Here is a 20,946-nt window from a genome sequence, read left to right as displayed (position 1 = left end):
CATTTTATGTCTTGATTAGATTCAATGTGTTTGGTCAATTTTGTTGACTAGGGATTTGTTTTTGCAGCTTTTTTGCCATTACAAGGGAGCACAGTCTTCCAACTCAGGGATCCCCTCATTCCAATTATGGTTCAGAGAAAGCAACATGAGCATGCCAACTTTCAGTAAGTACAAATGGAAGGAGGACTTCCAACAAAGTCCCCAGTTCCTACAAACACAAATCATTGCATAGACCCCACTTCAATGCCAGAGAGAACCTCGAGTGGCAAGTGCATCCTCACCAGCATTACTAGGCTTTCCGTGAGTCTAAAACGTGCCCAAAAAGACCCATGACAAGACCCAGCCACTGAAAGCGAGAACAACACCTGGTCAACATCTCTGGCCTGACATGTGTCATCTTAAGGCTTAGCTGATGCCTACAGGGAAAAAACACTTTACTCAAAGGGAATGTGTTTATAGGACATGCTGTGAGACACATGCCTGGAACTCTGCAAAAAGCCAATACTATCAAAAAAAAAAAAAAAGTTTGGGGAAATTATTCTATATTTATAGAGTCTAAAGAGGAATAACAAATGTAGCATATAAACCTCAATCAAATCTTAATATGTAAGGTTGTCTATTATAATAGAAAAATTTTCAGGAGAATTTGAATACAAACCAGATATCAGATGATGTGAAATTATGGTCAATTTTCTTATATGTGATAATGAATCCTGTGATTAAATAAGAAGCCATCTTATTCTGAGGAGAGGCTTACTGATGAATTGAGATGTGAAATGTCACTATACCTGCATCTTTTTTTTTTTGGTCTCAGGGACCAGAAAACCCCTGAACCCCTCAACCCAGGGGTACTGAGCTGCATCCCCAGCTCTTTTTATTTTGAAGCAGGATCTCACTAAGTTACTAAGACTGGCATCAAATTCATGATTCTTCTGCCTTAGCTTCCCAAGTTGCTGGGATTATAGGATTGCACCACCACGCCCAGCTTACTTTTTACTAACTGAACAAGTGCACACATAGAAAGACACAAATAAATGTAAACACAAAGCCAAAAAACTATTCAGTTAGAATGGTAACAATTATTAATTCTGGTATGGGTTATATAGGATATAGTGTGTATAAATATTATCCTGACTGCAATTATGAAAATTAATAAAATACACTTCTTCTCTTCTGCATAGAAAAGAGAGAAAGCTGGGGATGTGGCTCAAGCGGTAGCGCGCTCGCCTGGCATGCGTGCGGCCCGGGGTTCGATCCTCAGCACCATATACAAACGAAGATGTTGTGTCCGCCGAAAACTAGAAAATAAATATTGAAAAATTCTCTCTCTCTGTCTCTCTCTAACTCTCTCTTTAAAAAAAAAAAAAAAGTAAGAAAAGAGAGTAAGCTGTATCTCGCTGTGCCGATCCTTACCAAAAATCAAACTGTGCAATCACACAACTGTTCTCTTTTCAAAGTTAGTGTACTTGAAGTCAGGTGCCAACCAGGGCACCAAATGCCTTGAAATGGCTTCGACCCAGTATCATGTTGTGAGCAACACTCTGTCCTGTAGATGTCTCAGAGTCTCATAAACAGGATGTCTCCATAAGGAAGTTTCTAACAGGGGTTAACAATAACTCCCATCCCATCTGGAAACCTGAGGCCACTTTTGCATAACGGGAGAAATGAATCAAGGGTCAGATGACTCAAGCTCTTGCCTGCTCCCATCAGTGATGAGAGACCCGAGGCAAGACCTATCCCCACTCCTTGTGGACAGGCTCTGATTCCTCTTCTGAAAATGGGAGCAATGGCCCTTTCTCTGTTGCAGGGTCACTGCACTAACATCACAAAGCAGCAAACTCTTCATTCTCTATCATAAGATGGTCAGAAATAATGGATCTCTAGGATAAAAGGAAAAAAAGGCACGTAACAAAGAAGGCCTAGGATATCTGGAAGGATTAAGCCTGTCCTATCGTCTTCATTCAGAACATTCCCGGCAAAACCACATAACAATCTCCAATACCAGAGGACAAGCCTCAAAGCCAAAAGGACCAGCTCTTACCTCTGCCATAGGCCCTGGCTTTCTTTGGGTTGAGTTTGGGTTTAAGAGGAGCTCCTGGTTTGAGCTTGGCTTTGGGGAACTGGGACAGGTAAGTCATCACTGAGTGTTCATCCACATCCGGGTGAATAATTTCTTCAGGAGTGATGACCTAGAAAAACAACATGGCAGATGAATACCCAGAATGTCTCACATGGCAACCACTGAAAATTTTGCAAATAGCTCTTAAACCAAATGCTACAAATGCTAAGAAATTGAGTCAGCTTCTCACTGAAGTGAAATACATTAAAGTGAAATACATTAAACCGAAATGCCCAGATTGGTGTTTTTAACCTCTTAGAGGATAAAGCTGGGGGATCTTTTCCAGAAAACTCTCCACATAATTTCCAGAGATTCATTCTTTTCCCTCCCAAAATAAGATTCCTCTCTCTCCCCTGGCCAAACATTCCAAAAAAGGATAAAGCAATAAGCTACGGCAAACAGGAGGAAGAAGAAAGAAGGAAACACACAGGATTAAAAAATACCATTTAAAAAAGTACATAGATAAAACAGCATTTTACTTATAAATCCACTCTCTACATCTCTATTAACTCTACTAATAAAAATAAACAAAATCAGTAGGAGACAATACAGGGACATATTAGATATGTGGTCTCAATCTATCAGGAGTCATTAAAAAATAAAATGGGGAGTGGGTGAATTTCTCCTGACACTCAGCTTAAGATAAGATCCACATTGGTCAGATGACCTCCATGAAGGTGGTAAAAGCCTCGGTGCCACCACTGATACAGACGTAACAGCATGCCAAATGCTCCCTTTCCCCAACAATGGTGCTGAGCGGGTAAGCCACCACTCCTTAAACAAAGGGAAGGCTTGGTCTCCTGACCCAGGTTACCCAAACGCTATAAACTGATGTATTCAACTTCCCCCTCCCTGACATAAAAAGCAACAAAGGAAAACATTCTGATGATTAGTCTGCAAGAACAAAATAGCTCTTTGGGTTTGAACAGTGGCCTGTAATACATTCCATATAAAATTGATGTGCACAGGTTTGGCATTTCTCCCCAGCAGCTCCTTTAAAACTTTACAGTGCTAACATCATATGAACGTCAAAAGGAGATGGTTTTAGGTTTAAAAGGAGATGAAAAACATACCACACCACTTCCTGAGGGTGGGTGAGCCAAGAAATGGGTCATGTAGCACAGACGTGATTCCAAAACCAAACCAAGGAAATAGGCAAGTTTTTCTACCTTCCTAGCAATCCTGTTACAAAATACACTGAAATCAGCTCTGAACACCAACTCAGACCTTAGTGGAGCCTACAGTGAGGTCCTCAACAGCGCAGTACCAACTATCTACCACTTCTCTTTGATCAGGACTTTGACCGTGGGAGTGATGGTTGCTTAACTACCAAAGGTAGTTTTTTTAGAAAGAAACACTGGATTTCCTCCCTGCTAGGAAGAATGGACATCAGCTAAGCAATGTAGCTATCATAGATAGTATCTTAGTCTTTTTTCAAGTTTTTTTGTTATTCCTGTGACAGGATTATGGGCAATACAAATTCTTCCACAATTCCCATTAATAGTGAGTAATCCCTGTTTACAGTGTTTTTAAAAGTTCTAAGTCCTGTTAGTATAGTGTTGCACGCGTATAATCCCAGTAGCTCGACACTGGTGAGGCACTAAGCAATTTAGTGAGACCCTGTCTCTAAATAAAATACAAAATAGGGGATGTGGCTCAGTGGTTGAGTGATACTGAGTTCAATCCCCAGTAACTCCCCCGCCACCCACAGAAAAAAAAAAAAAAAAGGTCTAAGTCCTATGACTTTCCCTAAAATATCAGATTGAAATTGTTTTTCTTTTATATAGGTAAAAGATGATTGAATACTGACAATTTCTTATGGTTCAACCTAATAGCTAAGGTCCACATTTGCTACTTGGGGCTTAAAGACTGCCTTTAAAGTATTTGGAGCAAAAAAAGTAGAAAATTTAGAGACAGGGAAAGGAAGTCCAGGTGACAATTAGCCTTATGGACACAGAGGCTGAGATGGTGTCTGTTCTGGCCCAAGCTGGAAACCGTAGGCCACACTGGCTGTGCATGTAGCTGAGGACAAACATGGACACAGGATGCTCCCAGCTGGTGAGGTCCATGAGTTTTCAGCAGCCCTGAACTGCTCTGAAAATGGTGACGAAAAACAACATCGGGGAAAAACCTAAGCAGACTCCACCTGAGCTCTTTCTGCCCAGCCATCCCACCCAGACTCACCTTCCAGGGTCTGCAACAGAGGATTCTTCACCTCTTATCTTTCAGATAAATAATTTTTTTTTCTGTACAGTAATACTTACCTAGTAATAAATACTGATTATCATATCACATACACACACACACACAGAAGAAGTAAAAGAAAAACAAAGTTTACCAGCATGTGATTTTGGGTGATCCAAAAGCACCTAAATCCACGAGAATCTATTATTTATTATGAGTAAACTGAGGGAGGTGGGAGAGGGCCAAAGGCCATGTTCTTGGAAAGCTGAATGCCAAGATCAGACTGCCTCTATGATCCAGAAAGGTATCCAGAGTGGCAGAAATAAACCAAGGGATGGGGCAGGTTCATGGGACATGGCACGTGTGTTTATACCTGTGGGACACCCAGCCAGTCATCTGCCTGCTGCATGGCTTCTCGGGCATTATCCACAGGCTTCCGTGGATCCCAGGACTCCCAGTCTGGGCACAGACCTGTTAATACAAAAGATGCTGTTAGCAGAGCAGACCCAAGAGATTAAAAGAAGCCACGTGTCTAAAATTAAACCCATTTACTCTCTTAACTCAAGATAAAAATTTCCTCCAAAATCTCAGTGAATTCTATATTTTAAGGATCACACTCTTCTACATTAGCAGAGGCTTCTCCTTTAGGCTGCTATGTTCCTGCATTAAGATAGGGGCTCCCCATTCCTTGAAGATCTGCTATGACAAACAAAGCCGATAAGATTATGTGGGTTTCATGACTTTTGAGAAATTCTTTTGATCCTATTCCTGGATAGAGCTGAAAAAGACAGAACTAGCATCTGTGTGGTTCAAAAATCTACTTGCATGAAGACACAGTCATAGAATTATTTTCAAAGTCTTTATAGACACACGAAGTATAAGACTGGAGTAAAAATCCTCAGATTTAAATTGGGAAGAGGCATCTTAAATTCTGTTTTTAAATGAATGGAAGAAGAGGGCAGTGGGAGATGAACTAATGCTGTGCTTCAAGTTCTTCCTGAATATACCACATTATGGGCTCTCAAGGAAGAATGCAGCTTGATCAGCCCTTCTCCTTTACTCAAAGGACACTAGCTAGCACTCCTTTGTTGTATTTAGGACTGCTACCTTATTAGATACTACCTTATTAGATACTAATGTGAGCTGGGTGCAGTGGCGCACTTCTGTAATCCCAGAATCTCAGGAAGCAGTGACAGGAGGACAGCAAGTCTGAGGCCAGCCTGAGCAACTTTGTGAAAACCTGCCTCAAAATGAAAATAAAAAGAACTGGGGGTGTAGCTTAGAGGTAGAATACCCCTGGGTTATCCCTGGTGACTCTTTTCTGAGTGGCTCAGTGTACACCAAGATTGTAAAACAAACAAAAATCTAATGTGCCCAGCATATACAGATCACTCAGTGGAAAATATAATTATCAGAGTAGTTTTTTTTTTTTTATTAAAAACAATTTTAGGGGGTACATGTAAACACTGGCTCTGGTTCTTCTATTGAGTGTAGGGCGGTAAACTCTATCCATCAATCTAAACCCTTCCAGTGAGGATAATTACAATCTTGGTGTACACTGAACCACTCAGAAAAGAGCCCATCAAGGGTGGAAAAGACTCCAACTGGATCCTGATCAAGGACTATTCCATAGCAATACAGAAAGAAAGGAGTGAAAAAAGCCATATATAGTCAAACCAGTGGTTAATAAAAACAAGAACTTTCCACTCTATGGAAGTTTTTAGATTTTCATGCCAAGCCACCTAAGAGGGTCACATATTTCTGCCAAAGCCATCCAGAAACCAGGCACCAATGTGGGAAGACACAGGACTTTGGAGTCTGAAAGCTAAACCCACGGTCTGCTCCAAGCATAAGCACTGAGGCCTTTGCTGGGAATTTAGACGACTAGATTCAATGCTCCAACATATCTGTGGATACACCTAGAACATCTGCCACTGGGAGGGTGAACAGTCATTTTTAGTTCCATTATTTGTCATAGAGTAGGCTAAAACCAGGAGACACACACCAGTTATAGCTAAGCTTGAAGCCAACCCCAGAAGTTTAGGGCCCAATGACTCCCATCCCAAGAGATGATTTAGGCAGAAAGGATACTTACCTGGAGCACAGCTGTCAACCAGGGCTCCCAGGGCTTTGCCATCTTGCCAGTTCTGGTTGAAGTTGGTGATAGGCAAGTAGGGGATCTTGTTCTGAATCCATCCCAGCAGCCTCTGCTTTGGTGTCTGCTTCTTGGCATCGTCATCCCCTTCATCCTCCCACACGGGCATGGAGATGGAATAGTGGAGAATCAGTGTCCATACCAGGCCCAAGATGAGCTTCAGGTTCCCATCCACAATGGCTTTGCTATCTGTGGAGACAGGCATAGGTGTGGTCATTCTTTTGGGTGACCCAAGCATGAATCATGCCCCTGAGTGAGTGAAGTTCTCACCCCTAAGATATTTGAGAGTGAACGGGCACAATGCTAGGATTTGCATCAAAATACTTGAGGATGGGAATAGAGGAAATATGATTCCAAAATGTTATTCACTGGCACCACTGGATCATGAGGATGCACTATACTATTGTCTCTATGTGGATGCTTGAAATTTTTCATAAGAAAAAGTTTTTATAATTTATAAAAAATCATTTCAGAAATATAAACAATAAAAAGGGGTCTAAGCTAAGGTCGTGGCTCAGTGGCAGAGTGCTTGCCTAGCACATGTGAGACACTGGGTTCAATCCTCAGCACCACATAAAACTAAATAAATAAAATAAAGGTATTGTGTCCATCTACAACTAAAAATTTAAATAAATAGATAGGTACATAAGTAAATTTTTAAAGGAGGGTGGAGGCATCACTGAGAAAACCATCTGCTAACCTGGTGTCACAGTCTAGACTGTATGTGTGTATGCTTGTATACACTAATGTCACAGTGTTTGCTGCCCTGAATGTATATTATACTATACTGTTGACTGTTTTGCAGTGCTGGGGATGGAACCCAGGGTCTCACACGTTAAGCAAGTGCTTTTCCAATGAGCTGCATCCCCAGCCCTACAATCAGCTTTTAAATGCTTCTTTTCACTATTCATTATGTCTTAGTCATCCTTTCCTTATAAATATTGTTTTCATTTATACTCCTATCTGTAGGTTTAAGAGGACAGAGTCCTCTTAAATCTCACCAATGCTCAGTGTTTTCAGTTTTGACAAAAATTGACAAGTCAATTTTTCAAAAGAGGAAATCATTTAATAGTTAAAATGACGCAAATGGGCAAAGCCAAGGGGGGGAGTGGGAAGCCAAAGTCATAGCCCCTTTCTAGTCTTCCCTCTGCTTGACAAAACATCACACTTTGATCAGTTCTCTGTCCTTTTACCAACGTCCATCTACACCCACAAAACTCAAACAACAGCTGGGTACAGCAGTGCATTCCTGAAATCCCATCTCAGGATGCTGAGGCAGAAGGATCACAAGTTTGAGGCCAACCTGAGCGACTTAATGAGACCCTGCCACCAAGCTGGGGTGTATCTCAGTGATATGGCAACCCTGGGTTCAATCCTCCATACAAATGAATTAAAAAAAAAAAAAAAAAACTCAAGCATTATAAATATTATCTTTAAATATCTCTATCCCTCAGTTTCTTATCTCCCTCACTACCAAACATCCACCCCCTTGTACAGGGACCCCAAGCTGAAAACAGTAGAACCACTTTGGGATCTTCCTTCAAAACCCTGGTATAGTTTGCACAGTGTATCGTCTCCCCCTACCCTAATCTCTTGGCAAATCTCTATACCTTCCCAATAAACATCAACCTTCTCCTCTTTTGCCACATCTTGAACAGCCATTGAAGAAGTTAAGTCACATAACCCAGCACCATCTTTCTAGTCCTTATTCCCTGGTCCTGACTTCCACAGTCAACTCCTTAAACACACCTTCAGAATCTACACAAGTTCCAGTGAGCTTTACCCTTGTCACCCGTACCCACCCACCATAACCCATTCTCAGGCTCAAAGATGGCCTATTCCCCCAAGATATCTTATTCTGAACCCCAGGGCCTTTTGGTATTCTGTATTCCTTTGATGGAAAAACTCTTTACACCATCCTCCTACAAGACAAACCCTAGTTCATCATTCAGGCACCAAACCTCAAGGTTGGTGGTGCAACATTCCCACCAGCATGTGTGTTGTAAATATGCCAGGGACCTCTCCCTCAACATAGGACCTTGTGTCCATTTCCCCGACTCCTACCCTCAGGCCCCAGGAATGCCTAGTAGAGAGTAACCAATCCTTCTTCATCTTTGAGTCACTCCTGTGTCCCACCACAAGCCACCTGGGTTAGACATACACCAGATTGCACACAATGAAACCCAACTACAACCACATGCCGCTAAGGAGTGTATGGTCTGCCACTCAAAACTGAAAGACTGAGGGCTTTTTAAAAATTAAGCTGGTTGGGGCTGGGGTTGTGGCTCAGGGGTAGAGCGTTTGCCTAGCATGCTTGAGGCACTGACCCTGTCTCAAAATAAAAAATATTCGATCCTCAGCACCACATAAATGCAAAATAAAGATAATGTATCTACTTAAAACTAAAAAATAAATATTAAAAACAAATAAATTAAAAAATATAAAAATTAAGCTGGTTATTGTTGGATCTCTTACAACAAAAGACCCTCTAAAAGCCCACACCCAAACCCACAGAAACCAAGAACAAATTTCACAGTTGCAGATTCGGGCATAATAAAACCTGATCACGTACACTGGACAAATAAAGATTATCATGAACTGGCTGGTTAGACAAACTAAATTCAAGCAATCGTCACTCCAAGAGTGAAGGTATCCAAGAATTTTCTATGTAATTAATTGTCAAATAATAACTTTAAAGCAGGACTATCTACATAATTCATAGTACCTAGTTTAAAAAAAATGGAAATGCAGGGCCCTTTGCCCAAAAAGCATGGAGAATTTAAAGACCACAACATCATTAAATCAAGTGGAGAGCCCTTCTGAGCATACAGGTTGTGTGAACACAAGGCCAGTCCTGCTTCTAAGGTCCTCCAGTCAATATAGGAGCAGTGGTCCACAGAAAACCCTGGACTCTGCACTTGGTATCTGAGCAATTAATTCATCCCCAGGACCAGAAACTTCTCCAGCTGGCAGTCCTTGACCATGACTAAAATTTTTGGATTATATATCCTGTTACAAGGTTATCTTTGAAATGCTATTCATTGCCAACCTATCGATCATCAGAATTTCCAGGTCAAATTTCCATTCTAGTTTCCTTTATTCAAGCTAAAGGCTTGAAGAATAATCTTAAAAAATGTGGGCAGGCAAGATGTAGTGGTGCATATCTGTAATTCCAGTGACTGAGGAGGCTGAAGCAGGAGGATCACAAGTTTGAGGCCCTCAACAATTTAATGAGGCCCTAAGCAACTTGGCAAGACCCTGTTTCAAAATAAAAAATATAAAGGGCTGCAAATGGAGCTTAGTGGTTAAGTGACCCTAGGTTCAATCCCTAGTACCTTGAAAAAAAAGTGGGAGGGTGAGAAAGAGAAAGTGGGGGAGTGAAACTTATGTGTGTCACCTAGCCACAAGCCACCAGTGTGCAAAACTCAAAACCTCCCAGAGTTTTGTGTTAAATGCTTTTCAAAAGCAAACCTGAAGATTTAATGCATAACTCAAAACACAAAGCAAGTTTGCTGTTTTGCTGTATTTTTATCTAGCTTACACATGCTGCTCTAAAGGAAAGAGACAAGAATCTTTTTTAAATCAAAAAGATTTGGGGGGGGGAAATATGACTCAGTTAAAGTCTGAGCCAAATTTATGAAAAATATAAAGCCCAGGATTCTGTTTCCAATGAATTCAAGGTGGGTGTCCAAATGGGAAAGCCCCCATTACAGTCTCACTGGGATAAACGATACCTTCATTCTGCTATTCTAAGAAGCTGGAGGGAAAACAGTCCTTGTTCCAAAAGTGATTTTGACAGGTGAAAGTTCAAATGCCTGACCACATTCCTGGAACAATAAAAAATGGCAACTTACCCAAAAGGCCTCCCCAGTTCCCATCCACAGGAAACAGGAGACTCCCCAGGCCTTGAAAACAAAAGGCTACACAACATCACAGAATCACTGTCTAACCATTACCACAGATTACAGAATTTTCAGACCTGAGTGTGCTCAGCAATGTTTATACTGACTGTAAACATGGAGCAGAAATGTAAACGGAGTGGCTGGGACTGTAGCTCAGTGGTACAGCACTTGCCTAGCATGAGTGAGGCCCTGGGTTCGATCCTCAGCACTACATATAAATGAATGAATGAATGAATGAATGAATGAGTTGTGTCCATCTATCAAAATAAAAAGAAATGTAAAAGGAGGAAAAGGTCAAATCAGTCAAAAGCCTCTACAGGTTGAGGGTTGCTTGAGGGCCTTTTTCAGAAATAAGGTAGCACCCAGCATGCCTGCCCCATCTCCTGGTGGGGGCAGATGTCAGTGCACTGGAATCTGAGCATTGATTCCTCCTCCCAAACCCCAATTGCAATTCCTACATAACCATTCCTGGTTCCGGACAACACTGATCTTCAAACCATACACTCTCTCTCAAACTATGTTAAATTATCCAGTGTTGCTTTTAAGTGAGGTCAGAAGTTGTTTTGGTTTTTTTTTTTTTATTTTAATTGCTGGAAAATTCAGTTGAGCTACTTATCATTTCTGCACATCAGTTCTCCAGCCCTCATTAAGATGCATTCCATATATGCAATGGGGGTATTTACAGGTAGAAGCCAGCTATTTTTAGTCTCTCTGCAAAAGCATCTTGGAAACATCTATTTAGAGAACCAGTTCCCCAGAGTAAGGGAGACGAAGGCCTTTCTGATCTCCATTCCCATTGGCAGGGCCAATCCATGCAACCACCTGTAAATCCACCACATCTAACACTGCATTATCCACAGGGTTCCCAGAGGCTGTCAACAATTAACCAAGTTCACCTTGAGATGGTAACCCACGAAGAAAGGTTTTCTTTGTCCATAACACAGCTAATAGAAAGGTCAGAAACAGCCAATGAGTGACTACAGGAATCAAGGAGTTATACAGTGTGGCTAGGACATGTCACCAAGGCCATGTTCCACACTATGACTTGATCTTTTGGGAATAGCTCTCTCTCCCTGTCCCTTCAGCTCCATCACCCTCCAAGAGGCAGCATGGCAGAGTAGTTGCAATAACAGGCTCCAGAACCAGCAGCAACTCAACTGTTTTACATTTAGAATGACCCCTCCTCCCCCATCTATTAAGTAGGAATGTGAACAACTTCATGGGATTGTTATAAAGAGTAGACAGATCAAAGAATGCCAAGAGTTGAGCACAATGCAGGACACACAGTAGGTACTCTCTCTTTCCTCATGTATTCACCTGATATTTAAGTACCTGCTGTGCCAAACACTATTCCCTAGTGCCAGAAAGCCAGAAGCCATAATCCAAGTGTTATGGAAAATCAAAGGAAATATGCTACGAATTTACATGATTGAAATGTTCTATTTTCAATTCTCTGAGACAAGCAATTCATTAGATAGGCCGAGCTCTCTTGTTCCCAGGGGATGCGGATCCACCACATTGCAGTAAACCTGGGACATGTGGGGTCTATACAAGGAGAATACTTCTGAGTTGAATGGTGAAAACAGACCCCCAAACAGGTACCCAGAGAAAGTCCAGCTACTGAACTCCTGATAATTTGTCATACTTTCCTGAAAGAGAGTATGGAACTTTGAGCAGCTCCTTTGGATGGATGTTTAGCTCTCCCTTGACGTCCGAGCTTCATGGTGCCCCAAGCTCACCCTTCACCCTTGGTTTGCAGCCCACTTGGCCCAGAATTCCCTTCCCATCTCCTTTTTTCTTGTCTCTTCTACCTCATCCAACTCCACAAAATTAGAAAAGGCGCCCTGTAAAGCACGCCTCAGGGTGTATGCCCTTCTCCTTTAGTGCACCTCCTACAACTGTTAAAGAATCACCTGCCTGGTACATCTGCCTCCTCTGCAAAAGTTCAGCCCCCACAAAGTCAGGAACCTAGTTGATTTTGCTACCAAGTCCCTCTGAGGAACAAGCTAACAAATACTCAGCTCCCTGGCACCTTCTCACCTCCAGTGTCCTAGGAGAGGCAGTGTTGCATGTTGTAAAGTTGATGCAAAAAATAAACCAGGCATGGTGGCGTATACCCTAGTGCCAGCTACTTGGGAAGCTGAAGTAGCTTGAGTGGTCCAACCTGGGAAAAATAGCAAGACAAAACCATCTCAAAAAAAAAAAAAAAAAAAAAGTACATATGCAATCTCTTCAGACAGAAATCTAAACTGTTCCAGGCTGTGGGTCATCTCTGAACCCTGCTGCCCCTACCTATAACACAGCATGTGGCAGCACAGAAGCCAGGGAGAGATAGATCAGAAAAGGTACAGACTCTGCAGGTGATGGGCTCAGCTCCACCACCCACTCTCTCTTTGTCTGTAAACTGAGATGATGCTGGAACATGAGCGTAGAACTACTGAGAGGACCAAATGCTGTAACATTGCCAACCCTCAGATCCTCACATGGTGCTAGTGATATTGATTATTAATATTCTTACCATCACTGATTCCACATACTTTTATCAACCTTGAGACAGCAGACAAAGGGAGGAGGAAAAAGTGAAAGCTTAGCAATTCAAGGTAGAGCTCTGCAACTTTGCAACTGGGGCTTCCTGTGGGCCTTGGCTGCTGGGTGAGCCTGAAGCAGCAGCAGCAGCCTATACAGGGCTGCTCCAAGGTAACCCCACACTACAGCTCTAATCACCTAGTCCAGACCCTGGGCAGCAAGACCCAGTGCCCACTGACATGCCAGATTGGCTCTGCAGTTCTCTCCATCCGGTCTTCTTTCAGACCCTCCACCCACTGGAGGTGATGGGTGGCTTGATTGTAGTCCTCAGGCTTAGTCTAAACAAGAGAGCAGCCTGAACAAGGAGGCAGTCAAGCACTCTCCTCAGTGAGTATCTAGTTCTGATGCCTAGAATCCTAACCTATCCCTGAGACTAGGTTAAAGAGGATCTATCTCAGTCAGTCGCTCAGGACCAGGGCCACATTTCCAAGGGTCTAACAACCCATTCATATAGCTGATGATGGACAGTGCAATGAGCAGGATAAAGAGGGCCAGACCAGCTTCTCTCCCCTCTTCTCTGTCAGCCCTTCGCAAACCAATTGAGGGGCAGTAGGAAATGAGGCAGATTCTTACAACCAGGTGACTTGGAGCCCTGGTGACTGAAGTTTATCTGGGGGAAATAGTTTTTCCCCTTCTTCCCAGGCACATGGCTTCCAGCTAGACAACTATTCCCAGCCTCTCAGTGGTACAGCTGTGTCCCAATGGACAGTGAGCAGAGGTGAAGCATGCCCTCACTTTGGGGCCCTGGGTCATGGGCAAGCATTCTCCACACACTTTCCACCACTGCCAGCCATAGTCACCTCAATATGACCTGCCTGGGGAGAGGCCTGGCAAGACAGGGGAAGAAACCTGGGTCCCAGAATCAGATGCCAACCTGAGGGTGAAAAATACCATCCTTTCACATTCTTTCCACCACTGTTCTTTTTAAAAGATGTCTTTGTTATGGTAGTTGAACTACAACAAGAAGACATCCTGGGCTTTAGAAGACCTTAAGTCACATGGGTTTTTTTCAATCTAAGAGAAAACACAGACCACAATAAAATAAGGATAGACCAGGAAACTAGGGCCAGCTGGATTTCTGATTCTCTTTCCTGCTCATGAACTGTCCAAGGATTGTAAAGGAGCCATTGGACTAGACTGTTTAGGAGTTCATTCAAGAAGGTCTTTATGTTGGTAATTTTTCAAGAGATGATAAAACACACCGTGGTATTGGCACATGGTGTAAAAAGCCTTTTGCTGGATTGAGAATGATTTTGAGGCTACATCTGGACTCAGCAAGAAAGACTGCTAAAATGGACTACCAACACCTGCCACGAAAAGTTACGTGGAATGGAAGCTCAGGAAAGATTACTGTGCAGATTGGTAATGTCTGTCCTGGGCAAGGCATAGAGAAGGGGTGGCCAGTATTTCTCTGCAAAAGAATTAAGTAAACATTCCCAAACCTCTAATTTAAGATTTCTACTATAGGCCCATAAAACATTCCTTAGGCATAAACTCACACTTCAAATTTCCTATTTTGTAAACTATCCCTTCTGTTTCTCACTTGCTGGACAATTTTTGCCTGAAATAGTTGGAACCAACTGTTTCATAAATACCTGATTTTTATTTTGGCAAAGAGAGTTTGGTGAACTTTCAAAGCACAGATTGATGATGAACTGCTTTGCAAACACCCTATTTTATGGTTAAGAGGCATCACTTTATTTAAAAGTTCTATTTTGGGGTTGGGGATATAGCTTAGGAATACAGTCCTTGCCTAGCATGTGTGACACTCTGGGTTCAACTCTACCAAAAAACAAATAAAAATAATTTTTAAAAATCCATTTTTATCACCCAGTGGTTTTCTTTTCAATGCCACTTTTGAAAACTTTTAGAAATTAGTTTACCTCCAACAATAAAGCCACAGTGAGACCTGAGCAGGGTGAACACCTGTAATCCCAGCAATTCAGGAGGCTGAGGCAGAAGGATCTCAAGTTTGAGGCCAGCCTCAGCAATTTAGCAAGACTCTGTCTCAAAATAAAAAGGGCTGGGTTGTAGTTCAATGGTAGAGTGCCCCTGGATCCATCCTCAATACCCACCTCAAAAAACAAATAAACAAACAAAAAAAACCCACAGTACTAAATAATGAGATGGGTATATTAAAGGGCCTAGATTATAGTACCCTTTCACTTACTATTATAGGGAAATCCTCAAATTATTAGAATAAAGACTGTAACCTTGTTAGAAAGATTTTGAGAAAGAAGAAAAGGCACTCCAAAATGTTCAAAGCAGTGCATTCTAAACTGGGTTCTTACCTCAAAGCTATAGGTCCCCACACAAACTCATCCTGTTACTACCATACAGATCCTAAGTGACTAATAGGACAAGGCCCCCAAGGACTCCTGAGCATGAGCAGTAAGTTGAGGAGCTCAGAGTCCAGCCTCTGGGAGGCTTAAGTTAAACCCCAGTGGGATCCCCTCAGGCCTCTGCTTGGTGACCTTTAGGCTCTGGCTCACAGCTTCCAGCTACTGACCATTCTGAGAACATGTCCAGCTGAAACAACAAATGCTGGCTGTGAATGGAGATCCTCCTGACCTTTTGACTCCAACTCAGTTTGTCACATGCAGAGGCCACCTCACCTGACAAACAGCTCCATTCTCTGGGAGACAAGCCAGGCCCACCCAGGGGCCCTGTGCTCTTTTTGCAAGCCTCAGAGAAGCCCTTGAGGAAAGGAACGAGGGCAGGAGAAACCAGACCTGGGAAAGACTCCGAATTTGTCAACAGCAACAAAAACAAGAAAACAGCTCTGTATTACAGACCCTTCCCTTGAGCCAAGCCCTATGTGCCATGCATTCCCTCCTGAAACTTTCACAGGAACTTTTATGGTTAATCCCATTTTACAAATGAAATAACAGAGGTCTACAGAGATGAAGCCAGTGACAATTAGGGAGAGCCTAGATCTTGCTATTTCTCTGAATCCACATTATGTCACAGCAGGTCAATGGGATAAATCCAGAAGGTATTACTCTCATTCTGCAGATGACAAGACTGAATAACAATCCTATAACTAATAAGTTTTTGTCCTTGAGAGGTAAACCAGACTTCTCTGACTCCCAGGCAGAGCATCTGGACTTCTACCTGACCCAGTTATTCCCTTCATCTCCACAAGCCTCCAGGAGAAAACATAGCAGAAGGACAGCACATACAATGATTACATAAGACACAGAAAGTGCAAATGGGAGCCTGATCTACTATAATCCTTGGTTCTCTAATGATCATGGTCTTGTCCTGCATCCAAAAGGTCCCCATGTGTGCCTCACAGCTTGGCACAGGGCCCCTCCTTAGCCAACTCCTTAGGAAAAGATACAGCTATCCTTTGAGTCCAATGCTGTCAGCCTGGCTCTTCTCTGAAAAAGAGAAATTCGGGACCTCATCTATTTGAAAGCCCAATTTGTTATTTTCTGGTTTTTTGACTTTGAGGTTTGGTTTTTTGAGGAGTGCGGGGGGTAATCAGGGATTGAACTTAGGGCACTCGACCACTGAGCTACCTCCCTAGCCCTATTTTGTATTTTATTTAGAGAGAGAGTATCACTAAGTTGCTTAGCACTTCACTTTTGCTGAGGCTGGCTTTGAACTCAAAATCCTCCTGCCTCAGCCCCCTGAGCTACTAGGATCACAAGCGTGTGCCACCACACCAGGCTCAAATTTGTTATCTTCTGGTTTTACATCCAATGAAAATTTCCTAACTGCCTACTGAGCTCCAGGCCTTGTGATAACAAATTAAACTTTTAAATAAGAAAGTAGACTAATTGGCTCTAAAACACTCCACAAAGAGATGGCAACATTATTACACATGAAAACTGGTGTCTCCATAGGACAAGATGCTAAAGATCTTATTCAAGGGTGGAAAAAAAGAGTAAAAAACTCTTTGGCTCTTTGTGCCCATGCTAGGCTATGGTTTCTTTTCTTTTTTTTTTTTTTCATTATTAAAAATTAAATAAAAATTATAATAATGAATAGAATAGGTATTCATCCTTCAACTGCAAACTTGTAAAAGTTCAACATTGTTACAGAACCAGACAAGGTGACTTTCTTCATTTGAAAGGGGAGAAATCAGTTTGCATTTCCCCCTGTAATTCACCTCATGTTACAACAATGGCAGCCTGCCCAAAGATTGTGAAGTCATAAAAGGAACAAAACTCCCAACTTACAGTCTTGAATAGGAATCAAGCCGCGGGAAATTCCAAATAATTTATAACTGCTGGCTCTCACCAACACCCCAGAAAGAGGATGAGGTTAGAGGAAAGAAATTCTCAGAGGACAGACAAGGGGACACTTTCCCGGCTCTCCCTTCATAGACACTTTTTGGATGGTTCTCCTCCTTATACTAGGACATTAGTTTGGTTGATCACTAGAATGTACACCCCCAATGAGTGAGGAGGGCTTTGAACACACATCCTGATCAGTCAGGACAGAGCTAACCCCAAAGAACTCTCAGCCCATCTTACAGGTGGAACTCCACTTCTCCAACATCCAGAGTAAAAAGAGCAGGGTGGAGGTACAAAAGGCACGGAGCCCACTCAAGAGTCAGTCTGCGGGGCTGGGGATGTGGCTCAAGCGGTAGTGCGCTCGCCTGGCATGCGTGCGGCCCGGGTTCAATTCTCAGCACCACATACAAACAAAGATGTTGTGTCCGTCAAAAACTAAAAAATAAATATTAAAATTCAATCTCTCTCTCTCTCTCTCTCTCTCTCTCTCTCTCTCTCTCTCTCTTTAAAAAAAAAAAAAAAAGAGTCAGTCTGCTAAAATACAGCAGTACCCGAGTAACCCAGGGTCACAGACATTAGGTCAGTCAGTGATGAAGCAGCCAGAAGCCCAGACATCCCGGTATCTAGGGGGGGTCAGAGAAGCCCGGTTCATCTCCCGTATGCAGGACACAGAAGCTGTGGGACTGAGGGGGTCCATGCCCTGTGCTTGGTCTCCCCATCTGAACAATGAGAATAATAGCTGGGCTCATCTCATCAAGCTGTTGTAACATCAGGCAGTAATGGCAGTAGCACCTGCCTATGGTGGCTCCATACTATCAACAGGGACTACAGCAACTATTACTACCACTATAATAATATAAATAGACACAAGTTTAGGAACTAATAATGCCCCATTAGTATTAAAAAAAAACTCAATGCCACTCTATTCTGGTTCAAGACTATTCAAAGCCCAGTGCCCCAGAACTCAGCCTTCCAAGACCGACAAGCATTCCATCTGCTAACAACCACGAAAGCCAGGCCCACAAGGGCCCTGGGATTAAAGCTGATAGAATCAAGATGTTCTCTGCTCAGTGAGCTGCTGAATGAACTGGCAGTTTGCTAAAATCTGCAGGCCACCCCGACTCCTCCAGCAGATTCCTGAGCAGTCTGCAGGGGCTGGGCCAGGCCACTGCTGACAGAAAATTAAATGCAAGGTCAATAAATTCAATTTGAAGCACAAAGTATTCAAGAAAGTTCCATAATGTGGTTTCTTTTTCTAATAGGAGATGGGGGAGATTTGGGTATTAAAGTGATCATTTCAGCTATTAAAATAGTTCATTACAACAATAAAACATGGCGGGGGGGGCGGGGGGGGGGCAGAACACAACTTAAATGCCTCTCTGACAAAAAGTGGTAAACAAATTTTACATCCAAGCAAAAGAGTAACAGGCTATGATGGAAAGAATGAGAAAGATGTGTTTCTTCCAATTGTGACAGGCATCCATGATGTATTAAGTAAGGGAAGAGGACAAGCTGAAGAGAAGTATGGATCACGTAATCCTGTTTTTTAAAAAACCTGGCTCTGCATCTAAACAGAAGGGCCTGGAAGCACCCACACCACTGGCCTCCCTGGCTCCCTCTAGGAAGAAGACCCAGGAGGTGGTGTCAGAAGATGGATTTTCATTTGTTGTTACTGTTTTCTGAATTATTTGGATTTTTAAATGTTAAATTACAGATATTCCTTTGATAATAAATTTTAGTACCTATCACCCATAAAATAGAAAGATAATAATGTACTTTTTCTTTTTTCTTTTGGTACTTGTGAATTGAGCTCAGGGTCACTTTACCACTGAGCTACACTCTCAACCCTTTTTATTCTATTCTATTTTATTTTATTTTATTATAAGATAGGGTCTCAATAAGTTACTGAGACCTGCTCAAAATTGCCATCCTCCTGACGTGGCTTCCTGGCTCACTGGGTCGATGATAGGCGTATGCTACCACGCCAGGAAATAATGTCTATAGTAAGGAGCTCTTCATTTTAACAAAGTTGCTTGTTGGAATCTTTAGGCACTAATGTGGGAAAATCAACAGGCTTCATCAAAAGATAAAAGCAATGTGCTTAGTTTGCATTTGAGTAAAGGGGACTGGGCTCTTGGTGTACAGAATCTTTCCCAAAGAGATAAGAAATGGTTCACTGATCATGCAATTGCTTCTAGGTATAGAAGCAGGCAGTGAGGAATAGGAGGGAAAGGGCCCCTCACCTTGAACACCTCACATGCCTTTCACTTTGTGTGATGTCACCTCTCCACAGTGAATACCCAGGGACTGGTTGTCTTTCTGAGGAACTCCTTTGCTCAGTCTTCTCACAGTGGCCAACTAAATGCTTCCCATTCCTCACCAGACACACCCCTCCTGGACAAGCAGGCTCCAAATCTCAGGAGATAGCCTTTGCCACTTCCAGTCTGCCAGAGGACTAGAAGATGCCAAAGATTACATTACAAGAAGATAAAGTCATCTGGTTGCCGTTACTGGTGCTTTTCAAGCCAACAGCAACAACAACAAAATCAACCCCATACCTTTCTGACCCCTTCAGGACCCCTTCCTGGCACCCCGAGAGCACTCTTTCATGATGCAGAGGTCCAACCTAATCCAGGGCAAATACCCTACTGAATTCTCACAACTGCTCTATAAAGTACTATTAGCTCCATTTTCCAGATTTTAAAAACTGATGAATGAGTAAACTAAACCCAAAGCCACACAGCCCATAAACAGTGGAGCAGGAACTGGAACCCAGGTCATCAATTCCAGAACCCATTCTTGACCATTCCACCCTGGAGCCTGGAAGAGGCACAAACAGGAAGAGGCCCATACATGGACTTGGTGGTGATACAAATGCTGCCAAAACTGTAAAAAGCCAAGAAAGGGGAAATGCTGAGGGTTACATCATCCTCCTAAGAGATTTATCACTGTGCCCCTGAACTCTGTCCCATGATAGACGGTCATGGCAGTAAGATAAACAGACCAAATACACAGCAGGTCAGCCTCGCTGAAAGGGAAGCACGTTCTAACATTCCTGAGGCGCACTGTCCCAGTGCAGAGCAAGTGAGTGACACACGATGAATAGCCAAGACACGGCCCCAGCCATCAGCTGCCACTATGGCTAAAGACTGCAGTCCACAGCCACCTCTCTTTATTACAGGCTCGACAGTCTGTGCTAGAGTCAGAAGCTCCCTCCCAGCTCCCAGAAAACACCCTGGAGCCTACAACTCAAAGCTGCACTGCCTGAATTTGGCTCTAAGGAGCACTGTGCAGCGTCCCCAGACCACACATAAACCCAGCCCTCTCCTCTCACCACCTGAGCTATCTACTAGTGATTTCCTTCAATCAACTCATATTTTCTTTTTTCCCTATCTTAAGCAATTACACCTATGAAATCACAGGCTCAATAAATGAGCTGCACTTTTTAAATGCATACAAAAATACCAGCTACAACGGTTATATGTCAGTTGTGCAACACTAAACGTAAGCATCAACTTGAGTACCATGCCTTAGAAAAGACTGCACTAGATGTTTGCTGGCTTTCCAGACAAAAGAGTTTCTGTGGAAACACTAGACTGAATGTCTTTTTTTTTTTTTAAGTCTTATTGTGCTGCCCACATTGGCCACCAACTTTTGAGCTCAAGTGGTAAGTGATCCTCCCACCTCAGATAGAGGCATGCTGCCATGCCTGGCTCTGAACATTTTTTAAATTACTGCAGGACTTCTCAGAGCTTT

The 20,946-nt window shown here is 42.7% G+C and overlaps 1 protein-coding gene across 3 annotated transcripts in view; it reads right to left on the bottom strand.

Moving 5' to 3' along the window:
* Flnb (filamin B) overlaps nucleotides 1–20,946 on the bottom strand; it is a 150,631-nt gene that overhangs the window by 77,637 nt on the left and 52,048 nt on the right. For all 3 annotated transcript variants that reach the window (XM_026388558.2, XM_026388556.2, XM_026388557.2), the window contains exons 2-4: nucleotides 6,399–6,647; nucleotides 4,677–4,774; nucleotides 2,042–2,189 (exon numbers count right to left, since the gene is read on the bottom strand). In XM_026388558.2, the coding sequence (XP_026244343.2) occupies nucleotides 2,042–2,189; nucleotides 4,677–4,774; nucleotides 6,399–6,647 (495 nt within the window). The remainder of the gene's footprint in view (nucleotides 1–2,041; nucleotides 2,190–4,676; nucleotides 4,775–6,398; nucleotides 6,648–20,946) is intronic.

The sequence above is a fragment of the Urocitellus parryii genome, chromosome 3, assembly GCF_045843805.1.
Source record: "Urocitellus parryii isolate mUroPar1 chromosome 3, mUroPar1.hap1, whole genome shotgun sequence".
In the NCBI taxonomy this organism is placed as follows: domain Eukaryota; kingdom Metazoa; phylum Chordata; class Mammalia; order Rodentia; family Sciuridae; genus Urocitellus; species Urocitellus parryii.
The sequence above is the reverse complement of the archived record's forward strand: the minus strand, read 5'-3'. Positions and strand labels throughout refer to the sequence as shown.